A 20606-nucleotide genomic window follows, 5' to 3' on the forward strand; every position below is an offset into this window, starting at 1 on the left:
CACAGCTAGAAGGAGACTTTTTAAAAAACAAAAGCTGGGAGTAACAGTCTCCATAATACTAACATAAGGAAAGGTTAGGGAATTATTTTTTGGCACAAGTGGGAGAAGGAAATACACATGTACCATATAAATCACTGACTACCATTTGCATCATTATGTATCTCTTTGTCTGGACACAAAGCAAGTAAATACAGCTCCAACAAGAGCTATGAAACTAAGGAAGAACCCTGCACCATCCTTTTAAATTCAGTCCCTCCTTCCAGCAGCCCCCTCAGCTCTTGTGCTCTCTTTCCCCGCTCTAGGTCTCCAGGTGACCTCTGTGGTGGTGAAGAGTCTGCAAGTCTACCTATCTTCCCCTCCTTGCCCGCTTCACACATGGTGGAAATAGTCACCTATCTATGGGTCAGTGCTCAGAGGCTGACTGAGGTCCTGATGCTAAGCACACTTACTTGAGAGTAAGCCTGCATTAAGTTCCTCCTTGACCTCTGGTAGCTGCACAATATATGTGAAAGAACGCATGTGGCTTCTAGCCACAGTTTAGCCACCCCTGCCACAGAAATTCCAAGGCAAAAGACCTTCAGAGGTGGTTTGCCACTGCCTGCATTCACATCTTAGACACCCTTCATAACATAATGCTACTTCAAATAAAAGTGATTTGGGAGTTTAACTATTGATTACTGCACAGAAAAGTGCATGGAACCTGTTTTAATGGGCAAGAAACATGTCTATTCAGGGCTAGACCTGTGACCGCCAAAACAAAACCTAAAGAAAGTGATCCCATGTATAACCCTGATTGCAACATATGCAACAGTTCACAGGACACAAGTCTGTCACCTAAGCAGGGCTTTTTTTGTAGAAAAAGCCCAGCAGAGACTCATTTAAATATTAGGCCACACCCCCTGATGTCACCATTGTTTCACATAGGGTTTTTCTACAAAAAGAGCAAGAACTCCTTTGCATACTAGCCATACCCCCCTGATACCAAGCCAGCCAGAACTGCATTCCTGTGTGTTCCTGCTCAAAAAAAGCATGCACCTAGGTATGATCAGTGTTTTGAATGCGCATGGAAGAAATATTTGACAGACACTTCAAAGCACATCCATCAAAGTTTAGGGTGCTGGTTTAATAGGGAAAGGGAAAATCAGGAGAGTGAATTAAGAAATCAATGATAAAATGCTTTTCATCAAGAAACATTGTATCTTAAAGATATCTCTTCAGAGAATAGGGATTATAAATTCTAATCCTATAGTATGACACAATAGAGTCATAATGCATAAGGAAAGTTTTCATGGCGAGTTCACAGATTACAGACCTATAGAGTTCCAGAGGCATCTCTAGGAACTTTAAAATAATTCTTCAGCCTACTCAGTGGGACTCACTGTTCAGACTAGAAGATGCTATCAGAGATGGTTAGTTTGCAGATCCTAAACTGAAGGTTTGTGTCTTGAGATGACATGCTTAACAGCAAAAAAATAATAAAAATAAAGGCTGCCTAGCGAGCTTCCATGACATGAGTGGGAATTTGAACATAGACCTTCCAGGTACTAGATTGACACTTGTAACCACTACACCACAATTCATAAGAATGCACTGTTCCTCCTATCAATACATGAGCCATCACAAGCACAGCAACGCATACAGTAAGTGGCAACGATTCAACAATGCCAATATTTATGGAAATGGATGCAAACCCACAGGCTGAATATAAAAGCTCTACCATTAGGACATAAATAGAGCCTACTGGATCAGACCAGCAAAACTTTTTCACACAGCAGCCAAACAGTTGCCCTAGAAGGCCAAAAAACCATATCACTAAGGACCTCTCCCCCCCCCCCCCAGTTTGTGCAGAACATCAAAGCCCTCTTTGCCAATTTTCCTCTCATAAATCAGCCAGGACTCAGATAGTTAAGGGTTCCTTGGTAGAAGAGAAGCCCTGTTTAGCTAACCATGATTCAACAGAAGCTGACCAGCAGGAGAACGGCTTGTTAGGATTCACAGCCAATAGCTGATGCAGAGCCACCAACACACTCCCCAGCCATAGTTCAGCCGGTAAATCTCACTGGGCCATTCCCATCCCACCAGTATCATCCATCCCATTAGAGCACCACTGACGGAGGCTGAGAACAGAGCTACAGACAAGACAGCAAAGTGCGTATCTCCTGGCCTGATGCCAGCTGCTTGTTGATAACAAGGATGAGTCGTTGCAGGATTGCGTCTGAGCACCTGGCTACAAACATGATTCTTGGGTGTGTGACTATAAAACCAGCCAAGAGAGGCTGTCAGGCATGGATGCAACATGCATGGTAGATGCTAAGCCACTGAATCTGCTTTACCTGATTCTTGGAACCTGATCTTAGACTGAACAACTCTTCCTTGCCTGACTTCTGGATCTCTGATCTCAGACTGAATAACTCTACCTTGCCTCATTTCTGGAACCCTGACCTTGGACTGAATGACCTTGCCTCACCTGACACCTGATACTTGAAGCCTGCAAGCTAGTGCATTTGCCTTGTACTAAGAACACTATGGAGAGGTTTCTCTGGCTAGTAAGCAGAGCCCAACAGCTCTAACTCCTTCATCAAAAATAGGATACTTCAGTACCAATGGTACTGCCAACAGCAAGCTTCCCATCTAGCCATCTTTTCCCAATATATATATATATATAAAAAATCTAAACCAAATATAATGCCAAGTTTAAGCTGGCACATACCTAATTAATGAAAATTAACCAGAAATTATACTAAAGCAAAGTCTGTACATTAAGGCATAGGCTACGGTTTACAACTCTTCGCTCATACACATGCTTAAATCCCACTGAAATTGTATAGGATTTGGACAAAACCTTGGATAATTTGTTTGATTTCTAAAACTTTTAATAATTTGAAGAAACAAATTTATTATAGCATGAAGAGTGAAGAGTTAAAAATGACTTCATCAACAATCAAAAATACATACAGGCACATCAACAAGAATTACTGAAAACCACAGCAGCTATTTCTGCCAAAAAAAAAAGTATACCGCAAAAGTAAACAAAGGAAATATTTGTGGTTTAGTAAATAACACTATGGGGAAATTCCAAGTTTTAAATTTACAAGATAATCTTGTGGCTTGGTTCTATAAAAACTGATTCTTTATACAGCATATGTTCATTATTTTACTCCCTTTATCCAATAAAGCCCTCATCTTTGAGCGGCAGATATAAGATTGTGGCTGTAGTTTAGAATATGAAAAGGGTTTTCTCCTAAACTTGGCAAGCAGTCATCTATAACTCCCACAATAATGTGGAGAACTGATATAAGTGATACTTGAGCTTATTAATAAGCTTGTCATGATGAACAAACTTGAATGCTATACAGCTTAATTAAGATTTTCTATTCATGAAAATATATTGATGCACCAAAAGCAAATTAGAGGATTGTTAATGAACCCTGATTGATAAAGAGGGGATAAATTAATATTTAGATAGGGTTGAGTGTATAGTTTTGAATGTATCTGAGTGTCTAAAACCTCAGCATACAATTATTGCTAGTACAAACAAAGAGTTACCACTAGTTATATTCACTAAGAACACTTAAAAAAAACCTGTTTCAATACATGATGCGAATTACAAATCGAAACTCACTTGTTACCAGAACTGGTTTCACTTCCCTTTTTTTGTAAATATATCACAATCACATTGTTTTTGAAATGATTAGTCATAGGAAACCATCTAAAATGCAATGACCAAGAAAAACCTATTAAATTGGATCACTAAAGTCTAACATGTCGAAACGATCAATCAAACGTGTAGTGCCCTATCTCAGCTTTCCTCTCTCCTCCTGGATTCCAATACACAAGTACTGACGGGAAAAGACTCAAATCAGCATCTTGCTGGACCCAGGGGAGAGTGAGAAGGAAAAACTGCAAAAAAAATGTGTGTGGGTGTTACAGTATGTACATCTCTGACAGTTGCACCTCTCTCCTGAAGCCAGCTGCAAGGAGTTTGGCTAGAGCTGAAAGGCCTCTTGTCATGAAAGGGGGGGGAACGAAAAGAGGTTGGCTGACAAGCCAGCAGCTGCCTACAAGTAGCTTGCAGTTGGATCTGCTGCCTTTATTTAGAAGTGCATCTCACCAAGTTCAGCAGGACTTGTTCCCTAGTATGTGTGCACCGAATTACAACCTTATGCTGTTCTTGAAGAGAATTCTCAGTCTAGACAACAAGTGAACCTCAAAGCCAACCTATCAGAAAATACCAGCCATGCAAACTATGAAGAAAAAGAGGAGATAAGGTCACAATTGTCTGATGCAGCCAACAAGATAAATAGAACCTTGTCAAGAATGAAATAATTTTTTAAAAGTTACTAAGTACTTATCTTGGCTTCACATAGTTTCTCCACAACATAACAGGTGCATAAGGCAAACTCAGGTAACATGTGCAACCAGTCCAGAACAGATGCTAATATCAAGTACTGCTAGTTCCTTAAATCCAACACACCATTTCTAAAAGAAAAGATGTATTGATGGAACAGCATGACACTCTTGCTAAAACTGCTTTTGGCGGGCAATGTCCCTATACATATACCCCAGGACCAACTGTTACACAGTTGAAAGTTTAGGTGCCAAAACTCACGTAAAGCAGGCATCCCCCCGACAGTCCAGTATAACTTTTCCAAAGCAAGCAGGTGCAGGCACTGACCAGATAAGTCGACCTTGACTGGTCTGGCGCAGGATGGAACAATACTTCATGAATGTTACACAGAGAGCAGCATACAGACAGCAGCATAGAAACAGCACTTCAAGGTTACTGCAGGTTACAGTAATAAGAAACACTATCATGGCAAGAGACAATCTTGACAGCCATTTGCATTTATAAGCTTTGTTGTAGTAGACCTGGAAAACTAAAACTGAGCTGCCTGAGGCAGGCCTGTTCAAAGATCTCTACAGAACATGCATTCAAAATAAAGCATGACATGTTACCTGGATAGCGTTATGTCACCTGGGCTGCAATCTCACACACTAAATAATGCACTTTCCAACTGGATTTTGTCAATGCACATAGTAAAATCCAGTTGGAAAGTGCATTGAAAGTGCATTATTTAGTGTGCATGATTGTAGCCCCGGATAGTGTAGGCTAGCTCAATCTCAGAAGCTAAGCAGGGTTGGCCCTGGTTAGTCCTTAGATGGGTGGCCAATAAGAAAGTACAGGGCTGCTATCAAAGTTCCCTCTAAGTTGTGAAGTCTTGTGAGCAAAAATTGTGAGCTCCTAGCATTAAAGCTGTGAGCTACTGCATAAATTAGTTTGCTCTGTGGCCATTTTTCCCAAGCTACGACAAAAATGTGTGAGCCAGAGGCTAAAAAACAGCTTAGAGGGAACACTGGTTGCTATGCAGAGACAGGCAATGGCAAACCACTTCTGAAGTCTCTTGCCTTGAAAACACTACAGGGTCACTGTAAATCAGCTGCAACTGAACAGTCAAAAAAAAATTATGTAACCATCCAGTCCATCCAGAAAGGGCTTTCTATTTACTATTTAAGACAGAGTGCCACTTCCCAGCTTAGCTCCTGTGTGTGATCAGGCTTACTTTGTCAGACCTAAGGCAATGAATGACAAGCAACCTGTAATCACACTCCCTCCTTTTGCGATCTCGCCACACTTCTCCTTGCTAAGGGATGACTCAGAAGAAGGAACCCAATGTAGACACTTCAGTTTCTCTCTAGAAGGTTTAAAAGGCAGTGGAATGGAGGAAAAGGTGTAAGAGAGTGAGTAAAGTTTAATTTTTTATCCTGTTCTTCCACCATGGAGCTCAGGAGTGTACCCAATTCTCCCATCTTCCATTTTATTCTCACACCAATTCTAGTGAAGCTGAGAAAGAATGACTGGCCAGAGATGACCCAGTGAGTTTTCTGGCAAGCGGTGACTTGAACATGAGTCACCACATATCTAGTCCAACACCTTAATCATTGCATCATAATGGCTGTGAGGGACAGACAGAAGTGGAGGAACAGGGAAGGGAAAGATGATCAACAATCGGCAAGGAGTATAAAATGTCTGTTTTAATGCACAAGCCTCAAAGTCCAAGGTTTTAATTAAGCAGATAAAGTCACATTGAGTCAACTTCTCACATCATCAGCAGATAAAGTGAAAGAGGAAGAGAGAGGGAGACTAACAGTCCTTAGCCAAGGGCAAGGGCTCAGTTTGTTCTGTGCTTCTTTCTCCTCCTGGTACTTCTTCCATTTCTTGCAACTGCAAGAGTGAAAGAGGGCTGGAGAGAGGCCGTGGCTTGGAGGAAGAGCCTCTATTTGGCATGCTGAAGGTCCCAGGTTCAGTCTCTGGCATCTCCATTTAAAAGTATCAGGCAGCTGGAGATCTGAAAGACCTCTGCCTGAGACTCTGAAGAGCCATCGCCAGCCTGAGTACACAATACTGACCTTGATGGACCAATGGTCTGATTCCATATAAGTCATGCTCATGAGTTCAAAGGAGCTCAGGACTGCATCAGGACATTTTGTTTGCAGGCAAGGAAGGCAGGAAGAGGTAGACTCATTGAGCTTTACAAATACTTCATGCACTAATTGGGGTCTATGCAAAAAAAAATACCCCTGTTGTTTCAACAAACCATGGGGTTGGATCCACAGAATATTTCCACTCATGACATTTTCACTTCCCTCACCTGTGGAGCACCTCCCTCATTCTGTTCTTGGAGGTTCCCCAAGGGTATTTTGGGCTGCAGGAGGGAAGTCCTGCTCTGCCAACAGAAATCCCTTCCATCAACAGGATCCAACCCATTGACTAAACAAATCACAGTTCTGCAATCTTGGAATACAGTCACAATTTAATACGCCGAATAACACTGTACTTCAGAAAGAGTTAGGAGCAGTGTTCTGTCTAAGCTGAGTTACTGTGAACCAACTCACAGGTTTTTTAGCCTCTGGCTCACGCATTTTTGTCTTCGCTCAGGAAGAATGGCCAACAGCAAGCTAATTCATGCAGTCGTTCACAACTTAATGCTAGTAGCTCAGAAGGTAGAATTTTTGCTCACAATACTCCATAGCTTAGAGGGAACATTGGTAGGAGCCTGCCTGCCTGCCACCTGCCTGTTTTGCATCCCCACTGACAAACTAGTTGCTCTGCCCCCCCCCCCAAAAAAAAAGAAAGAGAGAGAGAGAGAAAGAAAGAAACCTAGGCTGTTTTGGAATTTTTTTTTTAATCCATGTTAGCTACCGTTAATGATCTTAGTTTTCTTTAAATGCTTACAAAATCAGTTACAAACTACATCCATGAAGCATTAACCATGCAGGATGTGTGACATCTCCCTAACTGGATTACAGGTTGTATAGTTGCCCTTACTCTTTTACAGAAAAAAATTAAATCATGAATCCAAGTTTCTATTTACAAATCAGCATATTAGAGATAAGGAGTTTAAAGAGGAAACGAGTCAGTCATGAGAAAGATACATCTCCACAAAGGTTTACCCCATTAGACTGAACTGTTTCATAAATCCAAGCATGGTGGTGATCAGTAATCAATGGCAACTCTTAGTTGGAAGTTAAGTGTCATTGTTTTAAAAGGTTCATTTCTAAACAGATAGGTTCAGGGCTGAAATACTGCAACAGTGCCATTCTGCAAGGCTTGAGGATTTCATAAACAAAATGTGAAATAAAAACTCTGCATGCAGTAAGAAATTTACTTACAATATTTGTAGCCTGCCTCATCAAGACACATTACAGTAGAATTTAAAAGTAGTATTAAAAAGCAAAAATACAATCAGAAGCACCATCAAGAACACGATTTCTACTCATACACCTTATATCTTTGATGCATTTTGAATCCATTGCAAGAAGTCTCAAGCAGCCTAAATTTCACAGACAATGCTGATCCACAACTGCAGTGGAATTTTTACACTCTGCTTCTGTTTTAAGTTGCAGCTCACGAAAGCCATTCTTTATAAGCTTTTGCTACACAGAATAGCATACAAGTAGGTCTTCCACTACACTTATAAACTGCTTTTCCTATAATGTTTCCATCAGCCCTTCCCTGAGCTATGATCTGTGCCTTCTGATAATACCCTCCCAGCCTTCCCATACCAACAGTGTAAAGGTCTGTCTTTTACACTGATGCCAAATATTCTTTTGTTTTGTTATATTCAGAAGTCATGCTAAACTGTAGCTCATAAAAAATGATTGAATTGGTTTTTCAGGTGTATTAAGTTCATCTGAACTTAGCAGTATCATGTCCTAAAAATGGGTATACTACCAGAAGCCCAGCATTTGCATTACCAGAACTCATTTGCATATTAGGCCACACACCCTGACATCACCATTGTTTCACACAGGGCTTTTTTGTAGAAAAAGCCCAACAAGAACTTATTTGCATATTAGTCCACACCCCGATGACAAGTCAGCCGGAACTGCATTCCTGTGCATTCCTGCTCAAAAAAAGCCCTGGGTACTACTGCCTGAGCAAAGACAATGAAATGTTCTTTTAGATTTCAAAGTATTAGCCAAAACCTACCAAAAGGACAAGTCACAGGAGGCAGAGATCAACTGCTTTCTAATGCTCCTTACAACCAAGTGTGTGCAATGAAGAGGTCAGCATGGCAGACTCCAATCTGGGAGAACCAAATTCAAATGCCCACTCTGTCATCGAAGTTTGCTGGATGACTTAGGGCCAACCACACACTCTCAGCCTAGTCTGCTTCAGAGGAGTGTTCTGAGGATACAGTAGAAAAAGTGAGGATGCTATAGGCTACTTTTGTTCTCAACCGAGGAAAAAAGTAGGGTATAAATGAAGTTAACAGAATAGTTCATGAATACAAGTTATTGTCTGGGATAAATGTACCCTAGGTATGAGTAGAATCAGTTTGTTACTAATGTAACAAACACGAATTTGAGAAGACTTTGGAGGATGGTGGAAGACAGGAGGGCCTGGCATGACTGTCCACGGGGTCACAAAGACTGTGCGACTGAACAAAATGAGTAGAAAACTTCTTCTGTGTGCTCATGAGGAAATTATATTTTCTTTCAGTGGCAGCCTCTAAGCATTACAGGGGATGTATCTCTGGAGGGTCCAATCATTTTGGGGAGGGCTTTTCAGGAGCTGTGCTTCCTGAAGTAGCCTCATATGCAAACAGAAGAATGCCTTCAGTACTTGAAGTCTAGGTAATATTTTGACTAGGTAAAAAGGTTACTAACAATTTTTTTAAAAATACTTTTTAAAAAAGTTATTTCAGTTTACAGATATACAAAAACAAAATACAAACTATTCTCATTTATACCTAAAACATTTAAAATCTTTAGAAAATACTTCTGACATTATTCTGGTAGCTGTAAATCTGGCCTGTACACGCACACACAAGCAAATAAGAGTGTCAAGAACATTGGGGTTTTTTTGCACCATACTTACTTTAGTCGTACTTTTTTGCACCTTACTTATTTTATCATTTGTTGGGCTGGTAGCCATGGAGGAACACATGGCAATATTCATGTGCTTTTTGCTTATGCTACATTTAGACCACATGGATTTTAATAACATTTAATTTGCATATTAATACTCCTTATTTTCAGTATGCATGCCTTACACTTAAGATGAATTAGAGCTGGGGTCCCCAACCCCCAGTCCGTAGACCAGTACTGGTCCGTGGTCTGTTAGCAACCAGGCTGTGAGTTGTATAATTACTTCATTATATATTACAATATTGTAAAAAGAAGAAGAAAAAGACATTGGATTTATATCCTGCTCTCCACTCCAAATTTCAAAGTCTGAGTGGCTCACAATCTCCTTTACCTTCCTCCCCCACAACAAACACCCTTTGAGGTGGATGGGGCTGAGAGAGCTTTCCCAGAAGCTGCCCTTTCAAGGACAACTCTGTGAGAGCTATGGCTGACCCAAGGCCATTCCAGCAGCTGCAAGTGGAGGAGTGGGGAATCAAACCCGGTTCTCCCTGATATGAGTCTGCACACTTAACCATCACACCAAACTAATAGAAATAAAATGCACAATTGTATCATCCCAAAACCATCCCCCCCGCCCTGGTCTGTGGAAAAATTGTCTTCCACAATACCAGTTCCTGGTGCAAAAAAGATTGGGGACTGCTGAATTAGAGTTCAACATATAAACATACACACAGACAAACATGTGTGTGTGTACACCTTGATCACGTTTTTTCCTCTGCCGAAAATCTGCCCTCTCACTCTTACTCTCCTATTAAGTAGAAGATTTTAGCAATACAGATAATCTTCCTGAAGTTAAATTGTAAAAAAAGCCATCAGTTCTTCTGAAATGAACAATCAGATCCTAAACTCATAGGGTTGGATCCCTCCAACTTTTTTTTTTTGCTCAATCTCAACCAATCCCCTTCCTTATTACAACTTTCATCCCACTTGACTTTTGTCTATGCAAGTCCCATTATCTCCATCCAGTATAAGAAGAAGATTGGATTTATATCCCGCCCTCCACTCCGAAGAGTCTCAGAGCGGCTCACAATCTCCTTTACCTTCCTCCCCCACAACAGACACCCTGTGAGGTGTGTGGGGCTGGAGAGGGCTCTCACAGCAGCTGCCCTTTCAAGGACAACCTCTGCCAGAGCTATGACCCAAGGCCATGCCAGCAGGTGCAAGTGGAGGAGTGGGGAATCAAACCTGGTTCTCCCAAATAAGAGTCCATACACTTAACCACCACACCAAGCTGGTGTAGACATTTTGGTGGTCAAAGGGGACTCCCTCCTCCATTTTTCACCAGTGGAAAAAGCTGGCTGGATCCAACCAGTGGAACAGAAAATGGCAATAAGAATCTTGTGAAGCATTATTCGATATGTAGCCTACAAACCAAGTTTAAGGATGTTTTATAGTTGATAAAATGACTCCAAATAAAAAACACCTTTCCAGAGTTACAAATGTTGAGTGTGTCTGGTAAATGCCACTTGTGATTATTACCTCTTTAAAACGTATGAATTCTTGGATGTCACTCTATTGCCCAAACTCTGGTTCAACACTGAAAGCTTATCTTGCCACACAGAGGAGCTGGATGCCATAATGAACCTGTTGCTTCCATTCCTTATACTCTGAGAACTACTTAATCCTTGACTAAACTCTGATACAAAAGCCAGGAATAAAATGCTGGGACTACTCTCTCTAAGCTATGGAGTCTTGTAAGCAAAATGTCTAATTCTGAGTTACTGGTATTAAAGTTGTGAGCTACTGCATAAATTAGTTTGCTCTGAGGCCATTTTTCCAGAGCTAAGACAAAAATATGTGAGATGGAGACTAAAAATCTGTGAGCTAGCTCACATTAGCTCAGCTTAGAGAAAACACTGGCTGGGAGGGGGACAGTTATAAGAAACTCCCAGTCCTGACAAGATTGCAATTCTCAGCTCAGTTCCTTGGGATGTTATTAAACTTACTTCTGAGTAAGCATGTCTACAATTTGGCTGAACATCAACCTGCTAATTTTAAAAAATCCTTATAAAATAGGGTTTTAAAAATATTTTCCATTTTAAAATTTCCACTCCTTGTATCTATCAAAAGTATGATTCATTTGTGTCAGAACAGTGTGTGAAGATTGTGTGTGAAGATCTACACTGTGAAGTCTGATCTGATTGTTTTTTTGTTTGCGGAATGTTTGTTTTGGATTCCATACCTCCCTTGCTTCCTCATGAAACAAACTAAAAAGGCTTTACATAAGAAATCAGAACTGTCAAATTAGTCTTAGATGAATAACCTGATAATACAGATGCTACATACCCATAACTCAAACATTTATCAAAAGGCAAACAAATCTGAATCTTAATCATTCCTCCCCTGAAACTGCTGCTTAAGTTTAATTATCCAAAGGAATCTTGCTCCACACATCACTTAGACTTTATCCTGGATTCTTGAGAAGCAGACATTAACTTCCAGTCAGCAAAAAGTATTACTGAGCTTTATAGAGTCATTAATTCTAGAATCATCCAGTAACAAAACAATTTCCTTCACTTTGCTTATTGCAGAACTACAAGTTCTGCCAATCCCCTTTCCAAGTTTTAGCCCTCGAAAACTAGAACTATTAAAAGAAATATAACCACTGCAGCATGATTTTCTGTATGCAATTAGTAGGCTGGTGTGGTAATTTTCATGCATATTAATTAGTAAAAACTGCAAAGTATTTCTTAGAGAAAGAACTTAAGCATTTTTCCTGGGGCTATCTCTCAAATGCCCCCCTTGAAAGAATATCTTCTGCATGAAGTCACACTCAAGCAACCTGTGAACAAGCATTATCAAGGGGGGGGGGGCGATGTGCCTGCAATCATCCTGCTTCTAAATCACATAGGTCAAACAGGTGTCTTGGGTTTACTGCTTTCAGTAGACCAATAAAAAAGCCAAAACATTTGTAGAGTACCTGAAGTGATTTACATTACCTATTTACCGTACATGTTTTAAACAATATGCTGGGAGCAGTTTAGCTGTATCACCGTTACAAAAACATTAATTTAGGAACTGAAGACTTTAAGGATCACTTCAAGCAGCAAATTTTCACCACACTGCAAGAGTTCAACCAACCAACTCCCACAGTACTTAATCTTTTGCATCCTCTACACAGTTCAGGACAGTTCAGTATAGAACCAGTTTAGCAATCATCCCCAAACAATGATTACCTATTGAGAGGAAAACTGAAGAGAAAGAAACTAACATTTGCAAATTTCATATAGGAAAGCAAAGGCAGAAAAAATATTCTGTATAGGCAAAACCAACTGGGAACAAAAACAACACCCAATCCTCATTTATTTGTTTTTTAAATCAGCAAAATGCTTTTCCCACAACAATACTTGTTTTCAGGTTACATTTCATAGAATCATAGATCTGGAAGGGGCCATACAGACTATCTAGTCCTTGAGTCTGAATTTATCTCTCATTCAATTTACAATGTATCATCTGACAGCTTACTCACACATAACAAAGAAGTAACTTGTTTCTCTTCATTTATTTAAGTTATGGATTGCACTTTTCATTAAAAAGCTTTAAGGCAGCTTATGAAACCAAAATAATAAATTCTTTATTGACAATTGGGTAACTCTATGAAGGATTGTTCTAGTCTGAATCCACTGATGGATTTAAATTGGAGTAGCTCTTCATAGGATTGCACTGGGAATTACTTAACAATCCTGAACTACAACACCAGGCTATACAGTCTCCACCACAAATTCTTCTTTTTGTGGCTACAAAATTTTTATTTTATTTGATTTATATCCCACCCTACCCCGCCGAAGCGGGCTCAGGGCGGCTCACAGCATAAAAATTCTAACAATAAAATTCAGAATTAAAATACAATAGTAATTACATAGTTAAAACTTTAATATCGATACATCAGTCCATTTCAGTGTGCTATCTATAAACTTCCTTCAGTATTTCGGTGCCGGTCAGTTATAAGCCAACCGGTAGAGGACTGTCTTACAGGCCCTGCAGAACTGTCCAATATCCCACAGGGCCCTGACCTCTTCCAATAACTGGTTCCACCAGCAAGGGGCTGTAATTGAGAAGGCCCTGTCCCTGGTTGACTTCAACCAGGCCTCCTTTGGCCCGGGGATTACAAGCAGATTTTGAGAGCCAGATCGCAGTACTCTCTGGGGACATATGTGAAGAGACGGTCTCTTCCCATGTGCACATGTGGAACAACCACCAAATCCATCTACCCTAGAAGATGATGATATTGCATTTATATCCCACCTTTCACTCAGTCTCAGAGCGGCTTACAACCTCCTTTACCTTCCTCCCCCACAACAGACACTCTGTGAGGTAGGTGGGGCTGAGAGAGCTTTCCCAGAAGCTGCCCTTTCAAGGACAGCTCTCCAAGAGCTATGGCTGACCCAAGGCCATTCCAGCAGCTACAAATGGAGGAGTGGGGATTAAACCCAGTTTTCCCAGATAGTACAGTCTACTCTAATTGGCAGCAACTTCCCAACATCTGGGATCATCTCTGTCATGCATAACACCAATATTAACCACTAAGAATAAGAAGGTGTCTGATCAGAACTCACTGAATGCTGATGACTTGGCCATTAAGTACAGCAAGTGACCAAACATCAACTCGAAAACCACATCCAAATACAAGAGCAAGAACAGGTAGAAGATGAAGGCAGTTCTAGACCACCTGTGCTCCTGAGATACGAGAAGGGGTTAGACAGATTCATAGAGAGGTGGCCCACCAATGGCTGAAAGCCATGGTGGGTAAAGGTAACCTCCATATAGAGAAGCAGCAATCTTCAGAATACCAGCAACATTGGCCTCTACACCTTCTTTAGCCATTGTGCTAAACAGAATGCTGGACTAGATAGATCACTGGCCTGATCCAGCAAGGCTCTCAAGTTCTTAACCATTCTCACATTATCATACAACATGCAGGTTGGGAGGTTGGACCAGTGAGAGAAATAACATTTATTTATGGACTCCAAGATGATGAATTGGTAGGAACAAGCAAAATGGGATTGGAGCACATATCATAGTTGCCACAGGAATGCCCCTGAAAACCACCTCCCCATAGTGAGCCCCACCCATACTATTAACGCTTCATGCTCTTCCTTGGCAGGATTCAGCAATCTCATCTGCATACTCCATAAGCCCTCCAGCAGCTGAAGATGCTGCACAGACTTGGAATGTGAGGTATTCACACCACATGGTACTTGTTTCTACGTTTTACAGGCCAGGTACAGATCCTTCACCAAAGGAAGTCTGAGTGAGTCTTTTCCCTTTGGCAACTAATGAAGGGTCTGGCTCATAATGGCAGGAAAAGAGGGTGATATTAATGGATATAGGCCTTGAGTCTTTCATACATAATGAGATCTTCAGTTTAAGAACTTTGGCCACCTCTGATCTTTAGCTTGCAAAAAAAGAAGAACTCAAGTCTTTGGGAGAGAAGTACAAGTTTGTGGGAGAGCAAACTCTTAGAAGTACAGTATTTCAAATTAGAATAAGACGTTTAAAATGATAAAGAAAACAGAGTCCAAGCTTTAACCTGCCAATTTTAATAGAATTCAAAAGTATTTGGCAGTGCTGTTTTAGCCTTCGTTATTTGTTGAGAAACACTTCACACAACACCTGGATCACATTGTACTACCAGTTCCAAGTTCAAAATGGCTGTTTGCAAAACACACCCACTCTTTAAAATGCTAGACCAACCACACATTGATGCTATAGGGAGTTTTTTCCTCCCTTAACTCAGTGTGCATATGGAGCAAACATTTTTCCAGAGGAAAGTGACAGCCTAAACCACAACCCCCATCCCCCTAGTCATTCAGTGCAATGTCATTTTTGACAGCTGTCTATCACCCCCCTCCTTTGCATAAAAAGGCCAGTGAAATACAATATGTTACCCCCTCCAAAATATTCATGAATACCACAGAAGTGGCTAACGCTACACAGCACCTGCACACAGGTGACTGCTGCTTGCACTATTGCAGGTGAAGTCACGCCTTACCTTCTCTTTGGTTCTTAAGTATCTCTGCAGAGCCTGCTGGGTTAACTCTCTGACCCGGATCTGTCCATCCTTACAGGGAACCACTATCCCCGTCTTGCCAAAACACACTGTCACTTTCATCTCATCCAAATGTGTAATTTAAAAAAAAAAAAAGATAAGGCCTGTTTAGGGTTTTGGAAAGGGGAAGGGTAAACTGCTTTGCAGGCAATGGGACCAGAGAGGAAACAAACACTGCAACCAAAAAGGAGCAAAACTCCAAAGCAAAACCGTACAGGACTTAGGATTTTAGAAAAAGGGAAGGCCAGTTGCTTAGCAGGCGATGGGACCAGGCAGAGAGGAAACAAACCCTGCAACCCAAAAGGTGCAAAACTCCAAAGCAAAACCCTACAGGGTTTTGGAAAAGGAGGGTCAATTGCTTTGCAAGCAATGGGACTCTGCAACCCAAAGGAGCAAAACTCCAAAGCGAAACCTTACAGGGTTAGGGTTTTGGAAAGGGGGGGGGGGGTGTCAACTGCTTTAAGGGCAATGGGACCAGAGAGGAAACAAACCCTGCAACCCAAAGGAGCAAAACTCCAAAGCAAAACCTTCAGTGCAGGGGGGGGGGGGAGGCAGAGATTGCTCTCAGCAGCAGGTGTTGGGGAGGGGGGGGGGAGGAAAGAGGGTGGAGAGAGAGAGAGAAAAGGAAGAGGCAGAGGGGCTGTTCAGCAATGGAGGCCTGGGCAATCCCAGGCAGCAGGCATGGCCTTCCTTAAGAGAAACAAAACAAAGGTCAGGGACCAGCTGCAGCCACGAAGGGGACTGGAGGCCGGCCAGGTCTACTCGAGGCAAGGGAGGAGAAAGCCATAGATAGGAGAAGGAAGAAGTCCTCTCACACACACACCCCAAAGTAAACCCACGTTATTAGGCGGGGGGGGGGAGGCTGGAAGGAGAAAGCGTGCGGGGAGGACCCCTGAGGAGGAGGAGGAGGGTGGTGGTAAAGAAGGGGGCGGGCCCGTCGCCGCCACCCTCCTCCTTCTCCTCAGGCGGCGGCAAAAGCAGGAAGGGGGGGAAGAAAAGGCGGGGGGGGAGGAGAAAAAAGCCGCACAGGCCGCGCTGAGGGGGCGCGAGAGCGGCAGTTGGTGCCCGCGCGCCTGGGCGGGAAGGGGCAGTTGGCGCCCTCGCGCCTCTCCGGGGAGGGGAGAAGAACCCCGCCGCTCAGTGCGCGCCCCCGAGGCGACGGCTTCGCCTCGTTCCCCGCGCCCCCTCTGCTGCTCCTTCGCCTTCTCCTCAGCCCTTGCGAGCGCGCTCCCGCTGCCGCGCTGTGGGGAATCGGCGGGGGGGGGGGGAGAGGAACGGAAGGAGGTGCTCAGAAGGGCCGGACAGGGCCGGCGGCGGGGTTGGTTTCCTCGCGGCCGCTCCAGGAGAGCCCAGCCCGGCTCTTAAAGGGGCCGCCGCCCCGCGAGGAACGCCTGGAGAGGGCAACGGCCGCCACTCCCCTCGCTCGCCTCCCGCCCGCCGTGGAGTTTTCTCTCTTCCTTATCCTCGCCTCCAGTAAACTAAATGGTGAAGCGCGGGGCTAGAAGAGGCCGGTGGTGAGCACGCTTGCTCAAAAGTCAGTGTTCCTGGAGGAGATTCAGCACAGACTGGCTCAAGAGCAGCAGGCGAGGCTGGTGGCACCTTTAAGACCAAGGAAGTTTGATTCTGCGCCCAAGTTTTCATGCGCAAGCCCTCTTGGGCAGATACATTGAGACAGTCTTCAAGCCTCACATGTATAACAGGGGGTGGCCAAACTGTGGCTCGGGAGCCACATGTGGCTCTTTCACACGTTTTGTGTGGGTCTCGAAGCCCCCATCGACCAGCTAGGGGAAGACATTTATCTCTTTAAATCACTTCTCCAAGCCAGCTATCTGCTTGGAGAATGTGTTTAAAGTTAAAGTTGCTTTCTTTCCACCTCTCTCTCCCCCATCTATTTGCCTCCCTCCTTTCCTTGCTTGTTTGGTGTAGTGGTTAAGTGTGCAGACTCTAATCTAGAAGAACCCGGTTTGATTCCCCACTCCTCCACTTGCACCTGCTGGAATGGCCTTGGGTCAGCCATAGCTCTTGTAAGAGTTGTCCTTGAAAAGGCAGCTGCTGCAAGAGCTCTCTCAGTTTCACCCATCTCACAGGGGGTCTGTTGGGGGGGAGGTAAAGGAGATTGTGAGCCACTCTGAGGTTCAGAGTATAGGGCCGCTAGGGTGGAATATAAATCCAATTTCTTCCTTCTTTCCTTTTGGCTCTCAAACATCTGATGTTCGTGTCTTGTGGCTCTCAAACACCTGACATTTGGCTCTTATATTAAGGAAGTTTGGCCACCCCTGATATATAAGAACCACTTCAATCCATTCTCATCTGTTTGTGATAATTCAGTTTGTGAATCGCCCAATCCCTGTTACAGCAAGGATTGCCCAGTTACTTATGCATCTGGACCCTAACTAGACCTTCCTGGCAACTAACTCCTCATCCTTTTTCTCAGCCTGTATGTAAGGCTTGAGGAAAACTGTTTCAATGTATCTGACCAAGTGTGCATGCGCAGGGAAGCTTATTCCCGGACACAAACTTTGTTGGTTTGTTGCCTCTGGACTCGAACTTTGTTCTGTTGCTTCAGACCAGCACGGCTAACCACCTGATTCAATTTCATATCATAGACCAACCTGAATCAAAAACAAGGTGTTTCCATGCACCGGACTAAAGAACCCAGTCCCGCGTGTGCTTACTCAAAGGTAAGTGCATTGGACTAAATAGCCCAGTCCTAGGTGTGCTTATTCAAAAGTGAGCATTTCCGTAAAAGCGACTGAAGAGCCCAACCCTGTTTATGTTTGCTTAGAGTACGCGTTTCTGTTCATGGGGCTAATAAACCCAGCCCTAGACATGCTTACTCAAAAGCAAGGTAGGGTTGCCAGTTTCCAGGTGGAGCCTGAAGAGCTCCTGGAATTACAACAGATCTTCAGAATACAGAAGTCAATTCCCCTGCAGAAAATGGGTACTTTGAGGGTGGACTTGCAGGCATTATGCCCTGCTGAGTTCCCTTTCCTCCTGAAACCCCAGCCTCTCCAGGCTCCACCCCCAAATCTACAGGAATTTCCCAACAAGCAATGTTCACCATCCTGCTGTTTAATAGAGCGATCCAGAGTGTGTTCTGCAGGAGATGACTATGAGAATCGACATGGGGTGAGGTCAGACATTCAGAAAATCCTGCTACGGGCATGAGTGGAGTCCGGAAGCATGTCGGATTTTAAGCAGTCAGCGTCTGCAAATGGTGGTTAGCTCGTTCGAGTCCCGCGTTGAGACGACTGGGGCGCGGACTAATTTGATACTGCTTTAAATCCGGAACAAAATTATTCTGACGGTTCCTGAGCGGAATTTAAACGCTCCATTGTTGGCGACTAGTCGGAAGCGCACCACCGCTTCCCACCCAAAGCCCCCTGCAAGTGATATCACTGCGCCAGTGAATGAGCGAGCGAATGTTGGCTCGATAAATTGTTTACCCGCCCCTATGTTCGGAAACAAAACTCACTTTTGAAACTAGATGTGAACTGATTTGAATTCCTGGGTTTTTTTCTGCACGCTTAGTGCTCATGCTGAAAAAGTAGTGCAAACGCGCATGGGCTGAAATGCTGATTAATTCTTTTTTTAAAAGCAAAGCGCGATAGCGGGCATCACTGCACCTGCGCTAATGCGGATTGACGTCTCATGAAACAAGGTCCGGTAGAGCACTCTGATCTACCAGCAACGGGACTCACACGGGATAGAACATGAGCCTGGCTGTTGTCTGATCTGGAAATTGGTTGTGAGGATTATAATAGAAGTGTGTTGCTGATGGATTTAATGGTGAGTGTGACCGCACCCATGTAATCCCATAGCCTAGACATATTTAGTTGGAAGTAAATGCCATTGAAATTAGTGAAATTTGCTTCTTACCACACGTTCACAAGTTGGGGGAGGAGAGGCTGTAGGGTCATTCCGGCTTGCTGTCCTTTCTGGCTTCCTTGCTTCAGACTGGGTGATCTAGAAATCCCTGCTTCTGATTTGTTAGGCACTGCACAGAGGTGGTGTTAGGGTTGCCAAGCCCAATTCAAGAAAAATTTGGGGATTTTGGGGGCAGAGACAGGAGACATTGGGGGTGGAGCCAGGAACAAGGGTGTGACAAGCATAATTGAACTCCAAGGGAGTTCTGGTCATAACATTTAAAGGGACAGCACACCTTTTTAAATGCCTTTCTTCCATAGGAAATAAGGATAGGGGCACCATCTTTTGGGGCTCATAGAATTGGACCCTCTCATCCAATCGTTTTGAAACTTGGGGGGTATTTTGGGGAGAGGCACTAGATGCTATACTAAAAATCTGGTGCCTCTACCTCAAAAAATAGCCCCCCCCAGAGCCCCCAATACCCACAGATCAATTCCTTATTATTCCCTATGGGAATCGTTCTCCATAGGGAATAATAGAGTGCCCATTAGACATTTCCTTCCCCCCCCCACACACTTTCTAAAGGGGGGGAGGGCCTCCAAACCAGGGAATCCCCTGCCCCCTCCCTCTCGCACACACACAAATACTTACTAGATCTTCTTCTTGCAGAACTCTACTTGCTGTGAAAACGAAAGCAAAAGAAAGGGAGGGGCTGTTCTCCATGGAAACTATTACTGACCCTTTCCAATGAAGCCCTTCCTGTTTCCTGCACAGCCTTAAAGGCACACATTTTACAAACGGATCAGGAGCTCTACAACTACATGATGCCTACACGCATGTTCTTCCCACCCCGCTTCTGGATTTTTGGAAAGCAGGGGAGGAGGCTGCAAATTCGGGGGTCCCCCGCCAGGGCGGGGGGGGGGGTTGGGAAGCCTAGGTGGTGTGCTGTGCCCTCCCTCTGCATAGCACCCCTGGACTTCTTTGTTGGTCTCCCATCCAAGTCAGCATACCCTCTCTTGGGGCCAAAGGCCAAGGCTTCTGGTGGGTCCACAACTCCCAGCTCTTTCCCTGACTGTTCAATTCTCCACCACTCATGTTCCCAGTTGTACACACTGTGCCCAGTGCCATCTGGGAAAGGGCTGCGGGCTATACAGATAGCTGTGAGCATGTGGAGGGAGGGCTGGCAAGCAGGGCAGGGAAGGATGCCCAGGCTGGCAGTGAGACGCAGGGTCAAGTGGGTAGGAAGTGAACTCTGCCC

At 43.6% G+C, this 20606-nt stretch overlaps 1 protein-coding gene across 1 annotated transcript in view; it reads right to left on the minus strand.

Annotated features, from left to right (window-relative positions):
- Positions 1 to 15565, minus strand: part of PARD3B (par-3 family cell polarity regulator beta) — a 769788-nt gene extending 754223 nt beyond the window's left edge. The window contains exon 1 of the mRNA XM_060256951.1: positions 15425 to 15565. Coding sequence (XP_060112934.1) covers positions 15425 to 15544 — 120 coding nt within the window. The 5' untranslated portion in view covers positions 15545 to 15565. The remainder of the gene's footprint in view (positions 1 to 15424) is intronic.
- Positions 15566 to 20606: the final 5041 nt, after the last annotated feature.

The sequence above is a fragment of the Heteronotia binoei genome, chromosome 16, assembly GCF_032191835.1.
Source record: "Heteronotia binoei isolate CCM8104 ecotype False Entrance Well chromosome 16, APGP_CSIRO_Hbin_v1, whole genome shotgun sequence".
Lineage (NCBI taxonomy): Eukaryota > Metazoa > Chordata > Lepidosauria > Squamata > Gekkonidae > Heteronotia > Heteronotia binoei.